Source organism: Delphinapterus leucas, chromosome 13, assembly GCF_059928025.1.
Source record: "Delphinapterus leucas isolate spDelLeu-1000000601 "Yukka" chromosome 13, BTC_Dleu_Yukka2, whole genome shotgun sequence".
NCBI lineage: Eukaryota > Metazoa > Chordata > Mammalia > Artiodactyla > Monodontidae > Delphinapterus > Delphinapterus leucas.
In genome coordinates, this window is record NC_143141.1 from 15,091,114 (window position 1) to 15,113,666 (window position 22,553).

The 22,553-nt window shown below is 50.5% G+C and overlaps 2 protein-coding genes and 1 long non-coding RNA gene across 3 annotated transcripts; all 3 read right to left on the reverse strand.

Annotated features, from left to right (window-relative positions):
• Positions 1 to 622: 622 nt before the first annotated feature.
• Positions 623 to 9,932, reverse strand: VAMP5 (vesicle associated membrane protein 5). The gene is made up of 3 exons (XM_022556024.2): positions 7,610 to 9,932; positions 1,547 to 1,684; positions 623 to 1,073 (listed from the first exon to the last, which is right to left on the reverse strand). Exons 1-3 carry the CDS (start codon positions 7,610 to 7,612, stop codon positions 864 to 866), a joined length of 351 nt encoding a protein of 116 aa, XP_022411732.1. The 5' UTR covers positions 7,613 to 9,932; the 3' UTR covers positions 623 to 863.
• Positions 9,933 to 10,045: 113 nt separating this feature from the next.
• VAMP8 (vesicle associated membrane protein 8) lies at positions 10,046 to 13,371 on the reverse strand. Its single transcript, XM_022556059.2, has 3 exons — positions 13,251 to 13,371; positions 11,779 to 11,937; positions 10,046 to 10,502 (listed from the first exon to the last, which is right to left on the reverse strand). The coding sequence occupies exons 1-3, from the start codon at positions 13,251 to 13,253 to the stop codon at positions 10,362 to 10,364; spliced, it is 303 nt and encodes a 100-aa protein (XP_022411767.1). The 5' UTR covers positions 13,254 to 13,371; the 3' UTR covers positions 10,046 to 10,361.
• Positions 13,372 to 22,101: 8,730 nt separating this feature from the next.
• LOC149747697 (uncharacterized) lies at positions 22,102 to 22,545 on the reverse strand. The gene is made up of 2 exons (XR_016395363.1): positions 22,346 to 22,545; positions 22,102 to 22,223 (listed from the first exon to the last, which is right to left on the reverse strand). It is a non-coding gene; the product is annotated as an uncharacterized LOC149747697 (long non-coding RNA).
• Positions 22,546 to 22,553: the final 8 nt, after the last annotated feature.

The window sequence follows — 22,553 nt, forward strand, 5'->3', positions numbered from 1 at the left end:
GTCTTGGTAGGGCCTTTCCTTCTTCCCCAGCCTTTACCCAACGATCTTACTTGGTGCCCTGAAGGCACTGCCTCCCTGGCCCTTTGAAAAGCCCCAATTCTTTCCCACAGGGCAAACTTTGTGACTCTGCATTACAGCACCATAGAAGGAAGCCCTTTCCCTTTCCTGCCACCTACCCCACCTGTGATCTGGTGTAAAGCTTGAGGGAGAAATTGGAGCAGAGGTGCTCAAGGGGAAAAGTCTCTCTGAAGGTGAGAGCCTTGTGATATAAAGATCTGGAAGTGCTTTCCTCTTTGTCATCCTATCTGGAGTCCCGTGGGTCCTCTGAACATCCCAAGACTCAGAAAAATAACAGATTTCATTCTCAGGGAAACAGACTTGGAGGGCACTGGTTGAAGGGTCTGGTTTGGGGGCTGTTGTGTCTTTACACATGCACCCCAGAAGGATGTGTCTGTAGGGTTGGATCAAGTTGAGAAGGGAGAAGGGCCATCTCCCAAGGCTGGAGTCCTTTGGGACTTTCTGTTTTCCAAGCAGCCCCAGGGGTGGAGGCAGGGCAGGATGAACCAATCTGAAGACCTTCAAACACACACATAAACACATACACCAGTTTTTAACCAAACAGCAGCTTTTAACCCAACAGCAGCTTTTACTAAGCTCCAGGTGGGGCTGCCCTGGCATGGCCAGCGCAGCAGGTTGCCCTCAAGGGCCAGTCTCTGGTGTAATAGGAAGTAACAAAGGTGCACAAATTGCTGCTGCCCTTCCACGCTCACTGGGGTGGCTCAGAAGGGAGCAAACTCCAGGGTTCTCTGAAGACCACAACCGACCAGTGTGGCTATTCGGCCTCTTTTCCAGGCCCAGCTGTGTCATTCCCCAGGCCCTGAGGCAGCACCTGCACCCTGGGCCTGTGGGGCACTGCTGCCCTTGCTGCTTTGTGGGAGAAACATGGCCAACAACACAATCAGGAGGATGAGCAGACCACCGCCTACTACCAGCCCCAAGTAGATCCGGCAACGGACATTCTCCCAGCGCTTCTTCTGGGCCAGAGTCTTGGTTGTCTTGCTGAAGGCGGAGCTCTGTGGACACCCCCAGACACAGGGTAGGAGTTAGTGGTTTCCCCAGAGCCCTGGACCAGCTCCTTCCAACCCAGCCCCGACAAGGCCTAGTCTCCTCCCGCAGCCTCCCCAACCTGTCAGCTCCCTTTCTCCCTTTCTCAGGACCCTCCCAGCCTGACTCCTGGTCTCCCACACTGGTGTAGCCCTTGACTCATAGGCCTACAGGCTCACCCCCAGTTAACAATGCCAGTCTTCAACCTTTAGGAAGATCCACAGCTTCAAACCAAGGCCTTCGTACTTCGTGAGACCTCCCCACCCATTGCATAGCTAGGCTAGGGATGCTTCAAGAAACCCACAGTCCCCACACTGGCCCTTGGGTGAGCCTCAGGCCCTACCAACAGCCAGCCGGAAGACCCTGAGCACAGCCTGAGAGCTCCCTCTGAGGGCCCCTCCTAGCCTCTCCCTCCCCCTCCCTGCTTCTCCAGGCCTCACACCATGTCCAGGAGTTGGTCTGAACGCTGTTCCAGCTCCGCCAGCTTCCCGTCGCGCTCCAGGACCTTGTCGAAGTTGTTGAGCATGATTTCTGTCACCTCATCCGCCTGCCGCTGGCACCGCTCCAACTCTTTCCCTGCCTGGACACCAAGCCCAAGGTCAGGGCTACATGAGGCCCCTGCCTGGCCCTCATCTGGTCCTGAGACCTAGCGGCCTCCTTACCACACTGGGCGTGTGTGTGTGTGTGTGTGTGTGCGCGCGCGTGCGCGCACGCGCTTGCGCAGTGTATGAGAAAGGGGAACAGCGCCTTTCACGTAAGGGTCTGATATGTGCAGAGGGAAGGGCTGGCCTCTTGGGTGTGTACGGCTCACCTTTGGCTCCTCCCCTTGCCCATCAAGGCAGGTCCTAGGTCCGCCTTGACTTCCAGCATCTTCGCTTCCTCTAGGATGCCTGAGGATGGGACCTTCTCAGGACCCACCCTCCCACAAAGCAGACATTTGGCTCACCTGCTCTAGGATGGCCTCAACCTACTGTGCACCTGCCCTGTGGCTTCCCACTGGCCTAAGGAGGCAGCAAAGAACACAGAACCAAGCTACCTGGCCAGAGCCAGACAGGGAGGAGATCCAGCCCACTGAGCCAGACAGATAATTTTGGATCACCACACGTTATAGCCTCTGCCTAACCCCACAGACACATACACACACACACACACACACACACACACACAAGCTGAGATCAGATTTCGCTCCCCTCCCTCCTCCAGCCTCTGACTGGTCAAGCCAGTTCTGCCTCCTGGCCTGACCCTGCTCCCACATCAATGCTCAAAGTCGATTCATTCTCTGTCTGCTTGGGAGCCTCGGCCTTCCTGGCCTCTGGCCTCCAGCTTTCCAGCTAGCCAGGATCTTCACTGGGATCCAACTCACACAGGAGAGACCAGCTCTTGGATTTCCCAGCCTGGGCAGCAGCCTCACCTGACAAAAGAACCCAGCTCATTTCAGAGGACTGGGAAGGGAGATGCAGGGTCCAAGCTGGGGGAGAGGCCAGGAAGAGGAAGAACACATGGATCACAAGCAAGAAAGAAGCTGGGCTTTGGATACATGCAACTGGGAGAGACCCAGGGCAGGAGGCCCTGGTGAGAGCTGGAGGTCCAGGGACACGTCAGGAGATGAATCCCAGGGGACTGACAAACCACAGGAACTCCCTCCCCCAGCCCTGTCCCCCAGAGCCCAACCCTGTTCTCATCTCCTCCCCACAGAGCATGGGCCAGGCTCCCTTTCCTGCCAGACTATATTGCCCATTGTCTGCGGCAAGACATTTTGGCACTTGACTGAATTCCACTTAAAACCAGAGAAAGTGAAGGGATCTGGTGGTCACAGAGGGCCACCTCCTACTCAGTCAAGAATCCCCGTTCAGGATCCCTGCAGCTGCCTTGCATGTAACCTCCAAGCATTCCCAGTATATGAATCCTATATCCTGAGCTGGACCACAAGCTCCCAGGGGGAGGGCAGGGGCCAGTGCCCTGCCTTTGTCTGCCACCAGCCTGGAGGCCCAGGAGGCCAGCACAATGCTGACCATCTGCAAGGACTCAATGAGTGAGCCAATTGCATTATAACTTATCCAAATGCAACTGTCATTCTCAAGTTTTTTATCCCAGTGTGTTTATCTAGCCCAGCAGGAGTTTCGAGGGGCAGGCATCTGAAACCCAAGTAGGTCAATATTTACTCATGAGCTAGAAAAGCAACCCATTTTGAGAGGGGGCCGGCAAACCACGACAGAGCGGTACACTCATGGGCTGGGGGAAGCAGTAGCTGGGGAACAAGGAAGCATTATGAAGAAAGCAGGGAAGTTGTACTCATCTCTTGAGTTTTCCTGAGTCAACCACCATCACCACTATTATTATGACTAAATTATTCAACAAGTCTCCATTACTTGGAGTCTCTCACATTCAAATAGTCCAAGGCAAAAACCTGGGAATGGACCAAGATTCAAAAATGAGAATCAGGGCTTCCCTGGTGGCGCAGTGGTTCAGAGTCCGCCTGCCAATGCGGGGGACACGGGTTCGTGCCCCGGTCCGGGAAGATCCCACATGCCGCGGGGCGGCTGGGCCCGTGAGCCATGGCCACTGAGCCTGCGCGTCCGGAGCCTGTGCTCCGCAACGGGAGAGGCCACAACAGTGAGAGGCCCGCGTACCACAAAGAAAAAAAAAAAAAAAAATGAGAATCACTGCTAGAGACTGGTGGGATGTTACATATCATTTTTTTCTAATCTAAGTGCTACAGTTGTTGTCATCTTATTCTCCAACATGGGGTGATGTTGGGTCACATTCTTCAGGAGAGCTGGCTGTGCCTCCCACTGCAAGCTGTAGCCTCCTTCCCCCACTGAGAAACCAGGCCTGTCCAGAGCCCAGATGGGCCCAGGCCTAAAAGAACACATTCGCTCCAGGGAACACAGAGGCCTGAGGCTCAAGTCTCTAGCCCTCCTTGGCCCCCCTCAACCAGAGGAAAAAGGACACTGTATGCACGGGTCTCTGCTGGCACGGTGATTCAAATAAAGAACTGCGGGGTGTGGAAGGAGGTAAGAGACGGGAGGACGGCCACGCTGCATCCTGCCACATAGAACTCAGCATAGCGCCTGGCACACCGTGGATGCGTGGAAAATATTTTCTGAATGAGTTGGGCCGGTTCTTGAAAAGATCGCTATAGGCTGGGGGAAAGAAGTGTGTATGATACAGTTAGAGAAGAGTAATGAGTTTACCCCATGAGATACAAATAGCGAGTGTTGAGCCGCCCACAGACAGGTGATTTCTGAGAACCAAGATGGACCAGGGATGGGCGGTGGGGGGCGGGGGGGGGCATGTGGTGGAGACTACTGCCACAGGCACACAGAGACACACTCTGGACAGTGACGGATCTGGCAGAGGGTAAAAGTCAAGATGAGGAAGCTTCCATGGAGGGAGGGATGGATCAAGAGCTTATGTAGGTTTCTGAGCCTGGAGGGGCTTCAGGAGACTTTCTCTGTTGGTGGTAGACTGGCATGAACGAAAGTGAGATAACTCAGGCCAGAGGCCACCAGAAGGCATGTAGAAATGCTATCAGCAAGGGTATGTGGAGAGGTCCCCAGGCTGGGGGGCCGGGAGGAACGGAGGGCAAGAGAGGAAGGGAGGGTGAGAGGCACTTCCGAGCTTGGGTAGGGGCAGCATTGTTGGCAGACGGAGGACGGTAGTTACACAGGAAATCGACAGACTGTTACCCGGTGTGCAGAATATCCCTCCTTCAGTTCTCAAATCTCTCCTCAGGTTTTTCCAGGCCAAATACAGCTGGTTCCTCTGAAAAGAAAGCTCTTAAAAACCTCCCTGTCCAAACTCTCCTGTCTCCCCTCTTTCCTGATTAGTGCCTACGAAGCCCTATCCCAGCTGTCACTGTTGTCATCTTCAGAGGGACCCGGGCAGCGACCTGGTGTGTCACCTCCTTCCTGGGTCAGCGCTCGCCTGAGCTCAGAGCCTAAGAGCCGGGCTCTGAATTACAGCCCTGGGTTCCTTCAAATCCTGCCTCTGCCACTCACCAGCTGAGTGACTAAAGACTGGGGATATGACCTTTCTGACCCCTCTGCTTCCTCATCTATAGAGTGGTGACAATAATATCTCCCATAACATTAGCTAAGGCATGTGGCATGTTATAAATAAAGTGCTTAGCACAAGTTCTGACACATACTAAATGCTCAATAAATAATAGCTATTATTGCGGTAGCCCAAGTTTCCCTAGGTTTTTTTTTTTAGCTGTCAGATCCCAGGAAGCACACCTGTGGTCAATAAAACCTCTTAAACATTTTTTACAAAATACACAGCCAAGCAAGCTCTTCCCTGTTGCCACTTTGTGCACTTAATCGTTTCTAACCTAAATATAAAACTTGACATGGGCCTTTGATAACCTGTATCTATTTTATTTCCATCAGGCGCTACAGGCTGTTGAGAAGGTTTTACCTCCTGACAGTAATAATAGCTCCCACTCAATGAGCACATATTCTGAGCTGAGAACTGTGCTGCTAGCTCTTTGTTCACTTTATCTCATTTAACCCTCACAACAATCCACTGAGGAAAGTACCCTCACCCCAGTTTTATACGAAACTGAGGCTCAGAGGGGTTAAATCACCCATCCAAGGTCACGGAGCCAGTGAGTAGAAGATCTGGGAGTTGAATAAACTTAGTCTCCAAGGATCACATTCTTAACCCCTGTGTTAAACTGGATGCGGGTAAAGGGAGGTCAAATGCTTTAGCTGGCTGGCTAAAGACTCACCCAGTTTGATGCTGCCAACTCAACTTGTGTGCATATGAGGGAGGCCTGTGGCTCAAAACCCAAATTCTTTGCACAGAGCATCAGTGAGGACCATCTACAGGATGAATGAACTCATTACCCATTCAATTTTTATCTTTCCCATCACTTGTTCCTACTCTATCCCCTATACCAGTCACCATGACTGACACAAAGGAAATGCCCAAGAAACACTTGTTAACTGAATGAATCAGAAAAGAGGAGAAAAGAAGGGAAAGCAAGAAGGACCAGGTAGGGAAGGCGGATGGGAAGAAGGAAGGGAAAGTGCTGGGGGTGGACAAAGGGGCAGGAATAAGAGAAAAAACAGAGGGAAGGGGCTAGGAGATGGTTGGGAGAGAGAGATCAGTCCCCAGGCTCAGATCCACTATTTGCCTCAGATGAACCTGTGAGAGTCCCAGAGTTTCCCAGTAACCCCCAGTAAATTATCACAGCCTCAGCCTTCATTTCAAGAGTTTCCTCTTCTCACCAAGTGCTAAGGCCCAGCCGCAAGCCCATCCTAACCCTGCCTGATTCCTTGCTCTGCACGCTGGGAAGTGGGCTCTGGGCTCCGTCCCATTCCCTGGGCCTCCCTCAGTTTCCTGGCCTGGCCTTAGAGCTCAGTGCTACCTTCCTGCCCCGCTTCCTCTTCCTGCCTCCAGTTCCCTGGAGATGAGGCCATCCAGGCATCTCGACCCCCAGCCAGGCCACATCCACATCCATCACACCTCTGCTGCCTTCTCCACGGTGGAATCTTTTTTTTTTATGGCAGTATCTTTTTTTTTTTTTTTTTTCTTTTTGGCCGTGCCATGTGGGATCTTAGTTCCCTGACCAAGGATCGAATCTGCGCCCCCTGCATTGGGAGGGCAGAGTTTTAACCACTGGATCCCCAGGAAAGTCCCTCCATGGCAGAATCTTAAAGCACCAAGCCTGCTTCCTGCCGGGCACAACTTCCCAGGAGTTCCAGGGGAGCGGAGAAGCGACTGGCACCAACTGCTCCTGACACCTTTGCCTGGAAATGACAAGTGGGGACAGAGGCCAGAGTCTACAGCAGGAGTGGGGGATGACTCAACTCAAGATTGTGTCCCTAGGTACGGCTTAGAAGGGAGTCAGGCTATGCCACACTCTGATAACTTCAGTGGAACTTTTATAGTAAACATCTTACTTACTCTGTCCCCAGGGGAAGGAGTGCCCTCCAACACCCTGCCACAGGACTGGCTTCTACCACCCCATCGGCTCAGGTTTCCAACCCCTGGGCCAGACTTGTGTCCTCACAGCACCAGGAAATGCTGAAGAGGTCACCATATTACCCACCACTTCTCAGGAGCAGGTTCTGAGGGCCAGGCAGGTCTCTGCCATTGTACCTCCTCTAACCTCCTAAGGACCCAGCGAGGCGGGTATCGCTGACCCCACTTCACGATGCGGAAAAAGAGGCTCAGGGAAGCTAAGTGACTTGCCCGGGGTCACAGAGCGGGTAAGTGGCCACCACCAGGATCTCAGCCCGGAGTCTGACTCCGAAGCTGGTGCTCGTAACCGCTTGGCCCCGGCAAGTGGGAAGCCGGAGTCCAGCTCACTCGGCGCTGGGCAGTCGGGACCCTCGCACGCCGCCCTTTCCCTCCCGCGATGCGCGCGACGAGCTGAGGGTCCGGCCCCGGTCCTGCTTCCGGGCGCCGTCCCGAAGGACGCCTCCACCCCTTGGACTTCGGACTCCCGCCTCGCACCCCTCCACGCTCGCCCTCTGCGCCGGCCCCGGGCCCTCACCATCGCCGCCGCCGCTGCCTCGCCGCTCCGGCTCCTCTGCCCGAGCGGCCGCAGTGCCAGGGATCTGGGAGGAAGCGGAGGGCGGGGCGGGGCCTGCCTGGCGGGGGCGGGGGGCGAGCCTTCTGGGAGCGGCGACCGAAACCTAGTCAAATCAGTCAAATCGGAAGCGGCCGGCGATGGCTCCCGGGGTCCCGGTTCGGCACCTCTCCCCGGGCCACCGGCGCCCGGCTCGGGATGACTCCCCTGCCTGGTGAAGTGGGGCCTCCTTCCAATCAGCGTGGTGCCTGGTCTACAGCTCGGGACCCCAGTCTATGAAATGGTCCCAGTGGAGTGGGTTCTGGAACGGGCTCAGGGAATCCTCTCTGGAATTGCATCCCAGCTCAGGTAGACCGGGTTGATCTGGGGAGGAATCATTTATTCATTCAACAAGCACCTGTAGGAGCGCCATTGTCCTGCACTGTGCTAGGCGCAGGAAACGCAGTGAACAGCTGGACAGGGTCTTTGCCACCTTGGTGAGTGCAACTCACCCATAACCAAACACCGACCACGCCAAAGTTTTGAAACTAAATAAAGTTTATTCACAATAAATATCATGAGTGCACTACCTGCCACTGGAGGGTACATTTTAAAACGGTCAGTTGTATGTTTTGCGAATTTCACCTCAATTAAAAGAGAAAACAGGGCTTCCCTGGTGGCACAGTGGTTGAGAGTCCGCCTGCCGATGCAGGGGACACGGGTTCGTGCCCCGGTCCGGGAAGATCCCCCATGCCGCGGAGCGGCTGGGCCCGTGAGCCAATGGCCGCTGAGCTTGCGCGTCCGGAGCCTGTGCTCCGTAACGGGAGAGGCCCCGACAGTGAGAGGCCCGCGTACCTCCCCCAAAAAAGAGAAAACAGACCCCCATGGAGAAGGTACTAGCTCTAGCTTTTTCTTTCTTTCCCCTTCACCACGTGGGCAAGTGCAGCCCTGTCCTGATATGACCCCCTTCCTCAGCTGGAGGATGAGGGAGGCTGGTGTGTCTAACCTGTCCAGAGCCTTCCTGAGCTGAGTCTACCCATTCTCATGCCCTTTCACTGCTGCAGAGAAGCCACCAGCCGCCTGTTCTCTATCCCACCACATACCATCCCAACATCTCAAAGGTGGCCCCTCTTGAGGAAGGGGGTTGGGGGCTTCCCTCTCCCACGTTGAGCCCCATGTGAGCACAGACCCCACCCCCAGCCTGGACAGACTAGGTCCCAATCACCCCAGTTGCTTGGACCTCGAGTCCAGGAGTGGACTGAGAAGAGAGAGGATGGACAGGGTCCTGACAAAGTCTGCCCCCAGGGTCTCTTCTGTGCTTTCCTCCCTTCCTAGTTTTCGGGGCATGATTCTTTTTTTTTTTTTTTTTTTTTTTTTTTTGGCTGCACTGCGCAGCATGTGGGATCCTAATTCCCCAACCAGGGATCAAACCCACGCCCCCTGCATTGGAAGTGTAGAGTCTTAACCACTGGACCGCCAGGGAAGTCCCTGGAGCATGATTCTAGAACCTGACTTGCCAGTACTAGTCCCCAGTCCTGTTTCCCAACCCCGCCCCTTCCAGATTCCCTCCCCAAATCAGGGTCTTTTCAATTCTGGAAAGCCTATGGGGGAAATAGGGACAGAGATGACATAAACCCTTCCCCCAAACCAAGGCGCACTGGGCACTGGAAAGAGTGACAATGATGGTGGAACCTGGTGGAGAGGAGGGAGGCCCAAAGACAGAGAGGTCCATTGTCCATGGAGGGGAAGGAAGGCCATAGGCCCTGTCCTGTGACACTGACTGTGCCCAGCCACGAGACACGGGTGAGAGATGCTCACCCGCTCAGGACAGCTGAGACCCAGAGGCCCTGCTAAGTTCCAGAAGGAGAGGGGCAGACAAAAGACAAATAGAGCTCGCAGAACCACAAGAGAAGGAAAAGCAGTTCCGTTCCTCTAACCCCCTCACTCTAAGACTACAGCAGGGCCACCAAAGAGAAATGGCAATGATGGGAGGGGTGGGAGGCCCTTAACCAGATTCCTAAATGCTCTGCCCAGGTAGGCTTCATGTCTCGGCTAACACTTCCAGCAGAAAACTAATAAAGGAAATGGCAAGTCCCAGAGGGGACACTTAAAAGTCTTACATACTACCCTAAAATGCTGGGAAGGTTTTGAATTTTCCATACGCCAAGACCTCCAGAAAATTCCTGTTCTTGAGACCAGTGACAATGATGGAACAAGGGGAGATAAAGAAAGACAGGGAGTTTCCATCTTTCTTCTCCAAACATATGCTCTCCACTCCTCCAACAGCTTGGGCCTCCAAAGGGAGGATCTCTGCCAGAGGGCGTCCTTGGGGAGAAAAGAAATGGAAGGGCCAAAGGCAAAATAGAAAGGGAGAAAAAAAAAAAAAAAAAAAATGGAAAGGGAGAAAGTACCTCACATGCATAGGGATACTGAAAGGTCTTTATTGCCCACTGGCCACCCTCAGTTCCATCAGTTTCCCAGCCATGTGCTGGCCTTCTGGGTCTCTCCAACCAACTCTGAGGACCCCTGAAACACAGCCACAGTCCAGCTCTCTCCTTCTGGGGACCAAGGTGCTCCCTGGGTCAGACAGTGTGGTAGAGGGGCCCCAGAATGAGGGGCGGGAGATTGGAGCAGCATTCCCTGTGGAGAAGGACAGGAGAGAGGGTGCCTCTTGGCACCCACTATGGAAGGCTGCCCCCCAAGAAGAGGGCAGGGTGGGAGGGGTTCCCTAGGTTACTTAAGGGATGGCACCCGTGGCAAAGAGCACAATGAAGAGGACGATGATAAAAACAATCACGCAGATGAGGACGATCATCTTCACATTCTTCCACCAGAACTTCCGAGCCACCTTCTGCGATGTGGTCTTGAAGTGCTCGGACTGTTGGGAATAAGGCAGAATCACCCAGTGCCTCCTGCCGCTGGGATGAGCATACCGAGACCCACACGCCATACATCTAAACATTTAAGTGCTACGTTGAGGCAACAGACTGCTAAATAAAATAGTTCTGTCCTCCTACCTTGACAAATGTACCTTCACAACCATCTGGTGAACCAATTCAAATTTAGAATCCTTGGGCTCCCTCTGGTCCCCTGCCTGCCCCCTTCTCTTCTTACCCCCGCACTGCCATGCACACTGAGAGGCCTCTGACGCATGCTCACACCCAGGGTTGTGACACTGGCAGCACAACCCACCCTTGGGAGGGCAGACACTGGGGCTGAGGGGTGCAGGCTCCAGGTGGACACATCTCCCTGGTTCCATAACTTCTGGCCACATGAGGACCGCTGAAGCTGGAGGAGGGGCCAGGGCAGTCCAGGGGTTGGAACTGAGGGAAAATGCTCTTCCTCTCCCGACTTGAATTGCAGAAATTGTTTCCCTGGGCCATGCTTCCCAGCCTGGGCTGTGGAAAGAAACACTAAGTCCCAGGGAGTCAAATGAGCTATGCTCAAGATTACACACAGGACTCAGAAAGCCATGGCCGGTCTCTCTCCGTGGACATGGAATCTTAAGTCTCCAGCCCTCTGTAGAACTTTAGAGTTACTCCCTCCCTGAGCAGCTGGCTTCAGCCTCTGGCTGGAGGGAGAGAAGAATGAGATCTAGCAAGATGTGTGGGAGATATTATTCCAGCCTTCAGCCAGCAGAGGACCCTGGGGTCAAAGACTTTTACTCCTCTTCCCAGCTTCTTTTTAAAGCTGGCTCAGCAAAACTCTAACAGTTTTCCACCCTCTGCCTAATAACTCCTGGGGAAGGCCAAAGGCCCTAAGAGGATTTTCTGGAGCCAATATTTTTGTCCTGGGGAGGCCAGGTTCAAATGATTGTCAAGGGCAGCCTTCAAAGTGAAAGTCGATTTCATAGGAGAGAAGCCTAAGACAGCACAGGCTGACTGAGCCATCCATCAGTCTCACAAAATGTCTCCATGGGTCCACCCCCGCATCCCCAGCCCCAGTCCTTGAACCCATTCCCTGGACCCCAGTACCAATCAGTGGAGTAGAGCAGAATCAGAAGTGGGGATTCAGCTCACATCAATTCCCAACACAGGTAAAAAGGCAGACTTCCCTCCTGCTCATTCTGCCACCAAGACCACCAAGCCTCAAGCCCCCAATAATCCTCCTCCCCCCTCTTCCCCTGGCCCCCACTGGGCTCCCCATCATCTCACTGTGGCTTCCAGATCCTCTGTCTTGTTACGGAGATGATCCAAGTTTTCTCCCCGGGCCAGGATCCGCTCCACATTCTGGGTCATAATATTCTTGACTCCCTCCACTTCACTCTGCAGGTTTCGCACACGGTCATCTCCTCCACCACCACTGGCCTCCTCCTGGGCAGCCACACAGGGGTTAATTAGGCCGAGTGCCGGAGGGACTGAGACTCAGCCTCAGAGGCCAGAGGAGAGGGAGGCCTAAGGTGGACTTAGCTTTTTGTAATGCTTGAACTGTTTGCAAAGAGAATGTTTTCCTTGTAGTACTTGTGTAATCAAAAACAAATGCATTTTTAAGCCCCAGATGGTGAGAGCCATGCTAGGAGACAGACTTTGTGGGTTCTCAGGGCACGTGAGACAACAAGAAGCACACCCCCAAAGCCCTCTCCACTGCTTCCTTGTTCCTCGAAGAGGGTCAGAGGAGACCGCTGAGCCAGCACCTCACAAGGCACAGCCCCACCATTACTTGAGATCCCACCGGTCCTCATTAAAAATGCCTGTGCCCCTCCCCCCACAGACCACCCTCCCCTGGCCTAACCCACCCTCTCTTCAAGACAGCAGCTGGAGAGCTGCTCCGGCCTCCTGGGCAGCCTGAGCCACGGCAACCAGGCTCCAAGTCCCTCACAAGGCCCCACGAGAGACAGCCGTTGGGCCACAAACTTCTGCTTTCCCCACCACTAAGCACCTCGCGCAGGCACCACGCCATTGCCTACTTAAGCAAGTACGAAACATACAAACAGCAGCCTGGGTGTTGGGGGAAATGGAGGGCAAGTCCTCCGTGGCTGATGCCTCATCCTCAGGCTTTCTGATAAGGTTTTTGAACAGGGAGGGAAAAACACTACTAAGCTCCTCCCTCCCTGACCCACTAGACTTCCAGACACAAGCCAGGGGCGTGGGTCCAAACTAGACTATCACAGAGAACCAACTTCTGTCTTTTTTTTTTTTTTTTTTTTTACAAACCATCAGCTCTCTTCCTCATGTTTATGGAGAGGGGGCAGATTCCTTGGACTCGACGGAGAGACAAATTCTTTGGGTTTCTGTACAGGGATAAAGTGAGAGGCAGAGCGGGATTCCTGCCGCTGGGCTGGAATCTGCGCTGGGAACAGCAGAGGCACTGCCCAGGAATGTCACAACACCCGAAGGCCAAAGGCCGGAGGGCTGGAGGAGGAGATGAATTAGGATCTCACACTCCCACCGAAGCTCCACTCCGGGCCAGCTCAGGGCTCAGGGGAGGGAGGGGGCAGAGAAGAGCAGGAACACCCGCCCAGGCAGCTCAGACCTATTTGCAGCCCAGCTGTCAAAGAAGAGAGGTCACAGTCAGCGCTGGCCCAGCCCTCAGATTTTGCCACCAGCTTTCCTTTGCTGATCCCCAGCCCCCAGCCCCCTCTGGCTGCTCGTGAAATCAGCCCCTTCTTAGTTTCCCGGTCTCTCACCATGTTTCCAAGCGGCTCGGGCCTGTCGGCAGCAGGACTCTCGCCTAGTCTGTTTCCTCTCGGGCAGCCGTCGGTTCACTTCCTGCTTGTCCAACTTTCAGCCTGCCCCCGCCCACCTCGCATCCAGAGCCTCTCCGGCCACACCTCGCTCAGGTTCCCCAGGTAGGCGGGCACTCTCCACCGCCCTCCCAAGTCTCCTGGGAAACCAGGGCTTAGGCTTAAAGCGACAGGGCTCCCCGGCACCACATTTCTTCTAACTTGTCAGGAACAAGTAAAGAAAGATCAAGCAGTCCTCCTAGGTTTCCTGATATAGAAAGGGCAGCCGTCTCCTTTTTTTATTTCTATTATTTTTTGGCTGCACCACGCGGCATGCCGGGGATCTTAGTTCCCTGACCAGGGATGGAACCCGTGGCCCCTGCAGTGGAAGAGCGGAGACTTAACCACTGGACCGCCAGGGAAGTCCCCCATCTCCTTTTTTTATGTGCTGAGTATCTCACCCCCAATTCTTAGAGACTGAAGTCAACCCTAAGCACCCTGCCAGACCTTGTTCGCATGGAAACAGAACACAGATATGAACATTTCTTGCTGGACAACCCTTGTTCCCATGTCCGTCTTATTGCAGAAAGCATTGAAACCCCCAAAGTCTGGAATGCTGTAATCCTGGGCTCTGGTGTCGGAAAGCTGCACACCCTGAGTGAACCTTTTCACCTGCCTGGGTTTTGCAAGTGCTGATGCTTACCTCATAGGGTGGTGGTGAGGAGTAAAAGGATAGCACATGCCATGTGCCTAGTACAATGCCTGGAACAAAGGGCTGCCCACTGCTCAAATCAGGGAATGATGGCTCACCAACCCTCCTTTCCTTCCAGAGTTCAACAATCCTGCACGTCCCTTCCGAGGCCACCACGTCGGTTGGTGAGCCCCATCAGAAAGGGTCATGCGACTGCCCTATGGACAAGAGAGAGGACCCAGGGCAAAGGATTTTTCCACCAACCTGGCTCCAGGCCAGAGAAAATCCACTTTTCCTGGACAGTGTTTATGGAGATAAAAGAACAATAACAGGGACCTGCAGAAAGGAACAAACATTCCTGTCCCATCCCAGAAGAAGTAACAGTTCCAAGAGGGAAATGTCAGCTTCTCTGACAAATGCTTTTTTAAAGAGTCTAATAAATTTTGGACCTCTGTAGCATTTGGAGACCCTTTATTCTCATTTATAATGAAATCTTACTCCCAATTAGATAAGATTATTATCTTTTTCAGACCTGAATTTTGGGGGACAGGATCAGCCTGCTTTCACAGAGAACGTGGCTGCCCCACTCCTCACCATCCTTAGAAAGGCGACAATGAAGCCAAGCGGAGGTGGCTCAGAATCCTTGATCTATACTTTCATTGTTCAATACAGTAGCCACTGACCACAAATGGCTGTTGAACATGTGATATGTGGCTAGTCTAAACTGAGATGAGATGTAAGAGTAAAACACACAGCAGATTTCAAAGACTTATTATGGGAGAAAGACTATAAATATCTCTTTGGTAATTTTATATATTGATGACATGTTGGGTTTGGGATCTTTTTTTCCCCTTTTTAAAAAAATCTGTAACGTGCTTTATTTTATTTATTTATTTTTTTTGGCCACACGGCATGCGGGATCTTAGTTCCCCCACCAGGGATCGAATCCATGCCCCCTGCAGTGGAAGCGCGGAGCCCTAATCACTGGACTGCCAGGGAATTCCCAAGTGCCTTATTTTTTTATTGAGTTATAGTTGATGTACAATATTATGTAAGTTACAGGTGTACACTATAGTGAGTCACAATTTTTAAAGGTTATACTCCATTTATAGCTATTATAAAATACTGGCTATATTCCCTGGGTTGTATGATATATCCTTTTAGCTTATTTTATACATAGTAGCTTGCACCTCTTAATCCCCTACCCCTAAATTGCCACTCCCCCTCGCTCTCCCCACTGGTAACCACTAGTTTGTCCTCTATATCTGTGAGTCTGCTTCTTTTTTGTTATATTCAGTAGTTTGTTGTATTTTTTAGATTCCACATGTAAGTGATATCATACAGCAGTGGTCCCCAGCCTTTTTGGCACCAGGGATGGGTTTCGTGGAAGATAATTTTTCCACGGAAGGGGGGTGGAGGGGTGGGAGGGATGGTTCAGGCAGTAATGCAAGCGATGGGGAGTGTTGGGGAGCAGTGGGGAGCTATGGGGAGCGGTGGGGAGTGATGGGAAGTGGTGGGGAGCGATGGGGAGCTATGGGGAGCGGTGGGGAGCGATGGAAAGCGGTGGGGAGCTGTGGGGAGCGGTGGGGAGCGATGGGGAGCGGTGGGGAGCGATGGAAAGCGGTGGGGAGCTGTGGGGAGCGGTGGGGAGTGATGGAGAGCGGTGGGGAGCTGTGGGGAGCGGTGGGGAGCGATGGGGAGCTGTGGGGAGTGGTGGGGAGCGATGGGGAGCGATGGGGAGCGGTGGGAAGCGATGGGGAGCGGTGGGGAGCGATGGGGAGCTGTGGGGAGCGATGGGGAGCGATGGGGAGCGGTGGGGAGCGATGGGGAGCTGTAGGGAACGGTGGGGAGCTATGGGGAGCTGTGGGGAGCGATGGGGAGCGGTGGGGAGCTGTGGGGAGCGATGGGGAGCGGTGGGGAGCGGTGGGGAGCAGCAGATGAAGCTTCACTCACTTGTCTGCCGCTTACCTCCTGCTGTGAAGCCCGGTCCCTAACAGGATGTGGACTGGTACCAGTCCAAGGACCGGGGGTTGGGGACCCCTGTCAGACAGTATTTGTCTTCCTCTGTCTGACTTATTTCACTAAACATAATACCCTTGAGGTCCGCTCATGTTGTTGCAAAAGGCAAAATTTCACTCTATTTTATGGCTGAGTAGTATTCCATTGTATATATATACCACATCTTTATCCATTGGTCTGTTGATAGACACTTAGGATATATTGTTAAATAAAAAAATATTGATAAAATTAATTTCACCTGTTTCTTTTCTCTTTTAATTTGGCTAATAGAAAATTTTAATTACCAACGTGGCTCAAATTACATTTCTATTAGATATGCTGATCTGTACCTTAATATTTATGTGACGTTGGACAGATTTATGTAACATCTCTAAGCCTCAGTAACTTCCATTGTCTATGCCTGGTACTTTAAAAACCCTCAGTAAATGGTGGCTTTTGTGATTACTATTACTAAGAATTCCAGATGCTAAGTGAATTGGTGGTTAAGGGAACATGAGGGGTGCCAAGAAACAAAGGGTCAGAGTAGGAAGTTTGTGGGGAGCAGGAGGAAATGACAGAGGATTCCCAGGGAGGGAAGGAGAGTTCCAACAGCTGAGGAGTTACTGGGGTCTGGTGCCACTGCAAGCCTTGGACGTACACTGGTGTCCCTGAGGGAGATGACCCTTGGCCTAGACCCAGCAACCATCAGGGAGATTCCGAAGTGCCCACAGTTGGGCCTGTGACCTGTCTGTCCTCATCTTCACCATACAGAATTGCCGCAGGCTTGGCCTCACCTGTACAAACATTACAATGTTACCCTTTGTCAGAAGATCATCTGGGAGTTCCCTGTTGGCCTAGTGGTTAGAATTCTGGGCTTTCACTACCGTGGCCCAGGTTCAAACCCTGGTCAGGGAACAGAGATCCCACAAGCCGCAAGGCGTGGCCAAAAAAAAAGAAGAAAATGAAGAAGGAAAAAAGACCATCTGGCTAACACCCTCACAAGGCGAGACATTCAGTAAGGCACCAAACAATACTCTATGAGCGGAAATGGTGCTGTGGTCAGGGAACAAGAGAACAAAAGCCACTGATTCCTTTACAGTCAAGGAAGGCTCTATCCCAGGAGAAGGGGAGTGTCAGTCACTTTGTAAGGAAAAGATGCTACATGGTAGGAGTTGCAACCAAAGAAGCAATTGCGGTGTGATGAAGAGTGTTCTCAGTCCCTGCGTGATCAGAAGATTTGGGCATCAGCTCTATGGCTCCAGGGTTGTGCTGTCTTAGGCAAGGTTCCCTCTGGGAGTTTTGGTTTCCTCATCTGCAAAATGGGAATAAGAATGAAAGCTATTATGCGGGGTTATTATCAGGGTTAAATGGTATGGGTATATATTTCTGCTAAAGCACATTACAAATGAAAAAGGAGACTAATAGAACAAATGGATTGAGAAAATAGGGGAAAAGGAATATGAACATCCTGCAAAGCAACCAGGCAAACTTTGTGGTACACTGGCATATATCCCAGTCTCATTTATGGCCCAAGGGGGCAGTTGACTCCTGTACCTCTCAGGGAAAGGGCTAGCGAACAAGAAGAAAGCACGTTCAGGAGGCTCAGTTGGAATTACTCCCTGAAAGATCATAAAGCTCTCCCCACTGCCTAGGCCTCTTTTGTCTCCAAAACCCTCTTTATAGACTGTTACACCACTGGCCACCCCATCTGTGACACAGTCACCCCCATCTCTCCCAGTGTGCCCTTCCTTGCTTACCGTGACCTTAGAACCCAAAGGTTCTGCCCTTGGCCATCTTTTGACTCCGCACTCTCTCCTAGAGCAATCGTTCTCTATGGGGTTGATTTTGCCCTCCAGGGGATATTTGACAATGTCTGGAGATATTTTTGTTTGACACAACTGGTGGCGGAGGTGTGCTACTGGCATCTAGTGGGTAGAGGCCAAAGGTGCTAAACTTCCTACAATGCCAAGGACAGCCCCTCCCCCCACCTCACCCATCCCCCCCAACGACAAAGAATATGCAGACCAAATGTCAATACTGCCAAGGTTGAGAAACCCCGCTCTCCCTCTGGAAGTGCAATCAATGCCTTTACAGTTTCAACAGCCATTTATGGATGATCCCCAAATCTGTACATCTCTGTCAATTGCCACTGCTTTCTCTCCAATACCCTGGTCAGTCCACAGACACATCCGACAGCCAACCCAAACCCTTTATTTTTCCCCATGTTCCTCCTCCTGGATAGTACTCCCATTCTATCAGTGTCCCAAGTTAGGAACCCCTAAGCCATCCTACACACACAACGGGACATCACTAAGTCTTGGTCATGTCTCTCAAATCCACCCCCTCCTTTCCATATCAGCTTGTGCTTCCTAGGTAATGCCGGGCATTATCTCTTCTCTGAACAATTCCAGCCACCTCCAAACTGACCTTTCTTTTCCCATCCATTCCTCCTGGGGTTACTTGTCATCTTCCCAAAACACTGACGAGTATGCTGCACCTCCAGAGTAGAGCCCAAACTCCTTAGCTTGGCATTCCAAGATTGCTGTCAACCTGCTTTTTGAAGCTTATCTCTCATGAGACTCACCTCCCAGCCCCCCAGTCATACTAAATTACCTGCCCTTCCCATAACACATCATCCCCTTTTATACCTTTGCTCGAGCGGACTTGTCTCATGATGAGTGAATATCCTTCTTCATTCATCACTGCCTATGGCAAGTCTATTCATATTTGAGACATTGCTTCCATGAAGTCTTCCAGATTTCCCCACTGAAGTTAAAGTCTTCCTCTTCTGATCGCCATCACACTGTATCTTTTATAGAGCCTATAATATGCTTTGCCATTAACTACGTACACATTTGACTCCTCTGAGACTCTAAGCTCTGTGAAGGCAGGGGCTGTGTTTTTACTTTGGTACCCCTCATAGAAAATAACATATATCCTGCACATAGTAGGCACTCACTAAATGTTTAGGGTATTGAATTGAGAGATCTGAAAGAGGGCTTCTTTCTCCACAGTGCAGACAGAAAGAGAATTTTTATTAGAAAAGAACCATGAAGAAATTCCTTTTGTAAATTTTGGACTATTTTATGGATAAATGAATGTCTGATGCCATAAGTCTCTGTATATTGGTCCTGAAAGGATAAACTGGAAATCAACGCCTTGAACAAAAACAAGTTAAAATCATGGGATGGAAAGGTGAAGAGTTAGCACAGCTCATTTACTAGCTGTAGTTCTCTTACACAGAATGCTCTCAGTTCCCCCAAGACTATTGAGAACTTTTGATTTCCCTCTCTCCTCTCAAAATTTTACTCATCCTTTAAGGCCCAAGTTTTCAAAAAAACTTTCCTGATTTCTCCAGTCATAATTCATTTCTTCCTCAGTGCTCCCGTAGCACTTTGAACCTCACTTAATGACTTCCTACATTCTATTATTATTTTATTATTTCTATATATTTTTATTATTATACTTCTATAGGACAGAGGCCACAATTAATCATTTCTGTTTCCTCCTCTGTAACTTGTCCAATTCTTGGCACATAACAGACCATCAACACTGAACTTAATGGAACCATCTAATTGTGAGTGATCCTGGAAGATCTAGCCCAAACTTCCCAACCCACACTGTATTCATTTGGACTGGGATTTGACAGTGGATTAAGAGATCCATCCCCTAAATAGATCTATGGCTTCCAAAGTGACTTGGCCCCCCTTGCCTATTAGGATGACCTAGAAGTGCGCCAGACCCTCAACAGCAGGAACACTTGTTAGCCCAGTAATTCCACCTGCCAAACACAACTGTGCCCAATAACCTCTACTTTTACATCTACCCCTGCCGCCTTTTCCCTTTAGGATAGTGGTTGTCAGCACATGGTCCATGAACCCCTGGAGTATTTAGGGACAAAACTACTATAATAATACTGAGATGTTATTTGCCTTTTTAACTGTGTTGACATTTGCACTGATGATGCAAAAAGCAATGGTGGCAAAACTGCTGGCAACTTAGCAGGAGTGAGACAGTGGCACCAAATTGTAGTAGTAGTCATTGCGTTCCTTCCTGCCATGCGTTTGCAATTTTAAAAAAATGCCAGTGTGCAGCCTAAAAAAACAGTAAAAATAGAATATAAAATGCCAGTGTCAATTAAGAACATCCTTAATGAAGAAGTACAAATTAATAATTTTATAAACTCTTGACACTGGAATACAGATCTTTTTACTGTTTTGTGTGAAGAAATGGGAAATATGCATACAATGCTTCTGCATACCCAAATACGATGTTTCATAGTTTCTAAGAAAAAGCACTTGTGCAATTAAACTGTGAGCTCAACTCACCTTTGTTTTCAAATTAATAGACTTTATTTTTTTGAGTAGTACGGACAGTTCCCATACACCCCTCATGCTCTCCCTGTTTCTCCTATTACTAACATCTTGTATTAGTGCAGTATATTTGTTACAACTGATAAGCTAATAGTGATATTATAACTATTAACTATATAGTTATATTAATAACTATATATTATAACTATAATCATGGTTTACATTAGGGTTCATTCTTTATATTATACATTGTATGGGTTTTGACAAATATATAATGACATGAACTCACCACGACACCATTAGAGTATCATACAGAATAGTTTCACCCTTCTAAAACTCCTCTGTGCTACATTCTTCTCTCCCTTCCTCCCCCCCAATGCCTGGCAACCACCAATCTTTTTGCTATCTCCATAGTTTTGCCTTTTCCAGGTTATCACACAGTATGTAGCCATTTCAGATTGGTTTCTTTCAGTTAGCAATATGCACTTAAACTTCCTTCATGTCTTTTTGTGGCTTAATAGCTCATTTCATTTTATCACTGAATATTCCATCATATGGATGTGCTAGTTGATTTTACCCATTCACCTATTGAAGGACATTTTGGTTGCTTTCCAGTTTGGGCAATTATAAATAATGCTGTTGTACATTCACGTGCAGGTTTTGTGTGGGCATCAGTTTTCAACTCATTTGGGTAAATAACCAAGGAGCACAATTGCTGGATCATATGGTAAGAGTACGTGGAGTCTTGTAAGAAAATGCCAAAACTGTCTTCCAATGTGGCTGTACCATTTTGCAGTCCCACGAGTAATGGAAGCAGAGTTCCTGTTGCTCCACATTAAGAGGCTCTGCATTTAAAAGAGCTGTGTAACTCAGTGAAGCAATGTTTTCCAAATGACCATGCATGTTTTACAAAATCATGCGTGAGTAAAAGGTCCATTCAAAGCGCAAGATATACCAATGATTTTAACGTAATAGAGCATAAAGTTCATTATATGATTTTCAATTTCACATCTGACTAACCTTTAAAAAACGACTACTTGTAGGTTTTGGTGTGGTACAAAAGAATATCCAGTTATCTAAACAGGCTATTAAAATGCTTCTCTTGGGCTTCCCTGGTGGCGCAGTGGTTGAGAGTCCGCCTGCCGATGCAGAGGACGCGGGTTCGTGCCCCGGTCCGGGAAGATCCCGCGTGCCGCGGAGCGGCTGGGCCCATGAGCCATGGCCGCTGAGCCTGCGCGTCCGGAGCCTGTGCTCCGCGACGGGAGAGGCCACAACAGTGAGAGGCCCGCGTACCGCAAAAAAAAAAAAAAAATAATAATAATAAAATGCTTCTCTTTTTTCCAACTAAGTATCTGTAAGGCCAGGTTTCCTTCACATACTTCAATCAACACCATTTCACAAGAGATGGAATGCAGAAGCAGATACGAGAATCCAGCTTTCTTCAATGAAGCCAAACATCAAAGAGATTTGCATGTAAAATAATACTATTCTCATGTATTTTCTTGGTATGGAAAATGTACTTTTTCTCTTAAAAAGGTTATTTATATAAACATGTAATGGGTTTATTACTTTTTTCTTTTAGTGAATCAATACATATTTTAAACATTTCTCAGTGTAAATTTCCAATACGGTAAATATGGGGAAATATAACCCATTATAAACAAAAGCTCTTTAGGGTTCTCCATAACGTGTGTATCAGTGTAGAGGGGTTCTGAGACTAAAAAATGTGAGAATCCCTGGTCTAAGATGCCTTCCTCTGATCCTGCTGGTCAATCCCAGTGCAGAGAATTAGATGTTACAATGCCGTTCAAGACTCACCTCTCAAGACTTTCCTTGATCGACCACTCTATTCATTGCCCCTACTCTGCATACCCTCTGCAGCTATGTTGTTCCGGTTTCCCCTGCTGCTTTCAAACCTCTGGTTCATGGCAGGTACTGGAAGAGAGAATAAAGAAACTTGCACACAGTCTCTAGACCGGGGCTGCCCTTCCAGGTGCGTCCTAATTCGGCGGGAACCTCTCTGGGAAGAGTCTGACATTTGCGCCCTCGCTGCTCACGTCTGGAGAGGCCTAATGGGTGCGGGGAGTGACCCAGGGAAGCTGCGGGATCTCGGAGTCTTCTTAGGTTGAAAGCGCGGAGAGGGATCGGGAGGCCTCAGGGAAGAGACTGGTCATTCGGCGGAAGAGAGGCAGGCCCGGTGACATCTTCGCTCCTCCTGGGACACCGGGGAGGCCGGGGCCTGACCACGCCCCTTCGCGGCCGCTT

What these genes read in the sequence shown, in the direction of transcription:
- VAMP5 (XM_022556024.2), bottom strand. An exon ending in CAGACCAACTCCTGGACATG is followed by an intron (nt 1,074 to 1,546) that starts GTGTGAGGCCTG and finishes GGGTGTCCACAG; the next exon opens with AGCTCCGCCTTCAGCAAGAC.
- VAMP8 (XM_022556059.2), bottom strand. An exon ending in CAGAGGATCTGGAAGCCACA is followed by an intron (nt 10,503 to 11,778) that starts GTGAGATGATGG and finishes TATTCCCAACAG; the next exon opens with TCCGAGCACTTCAAGACCAC.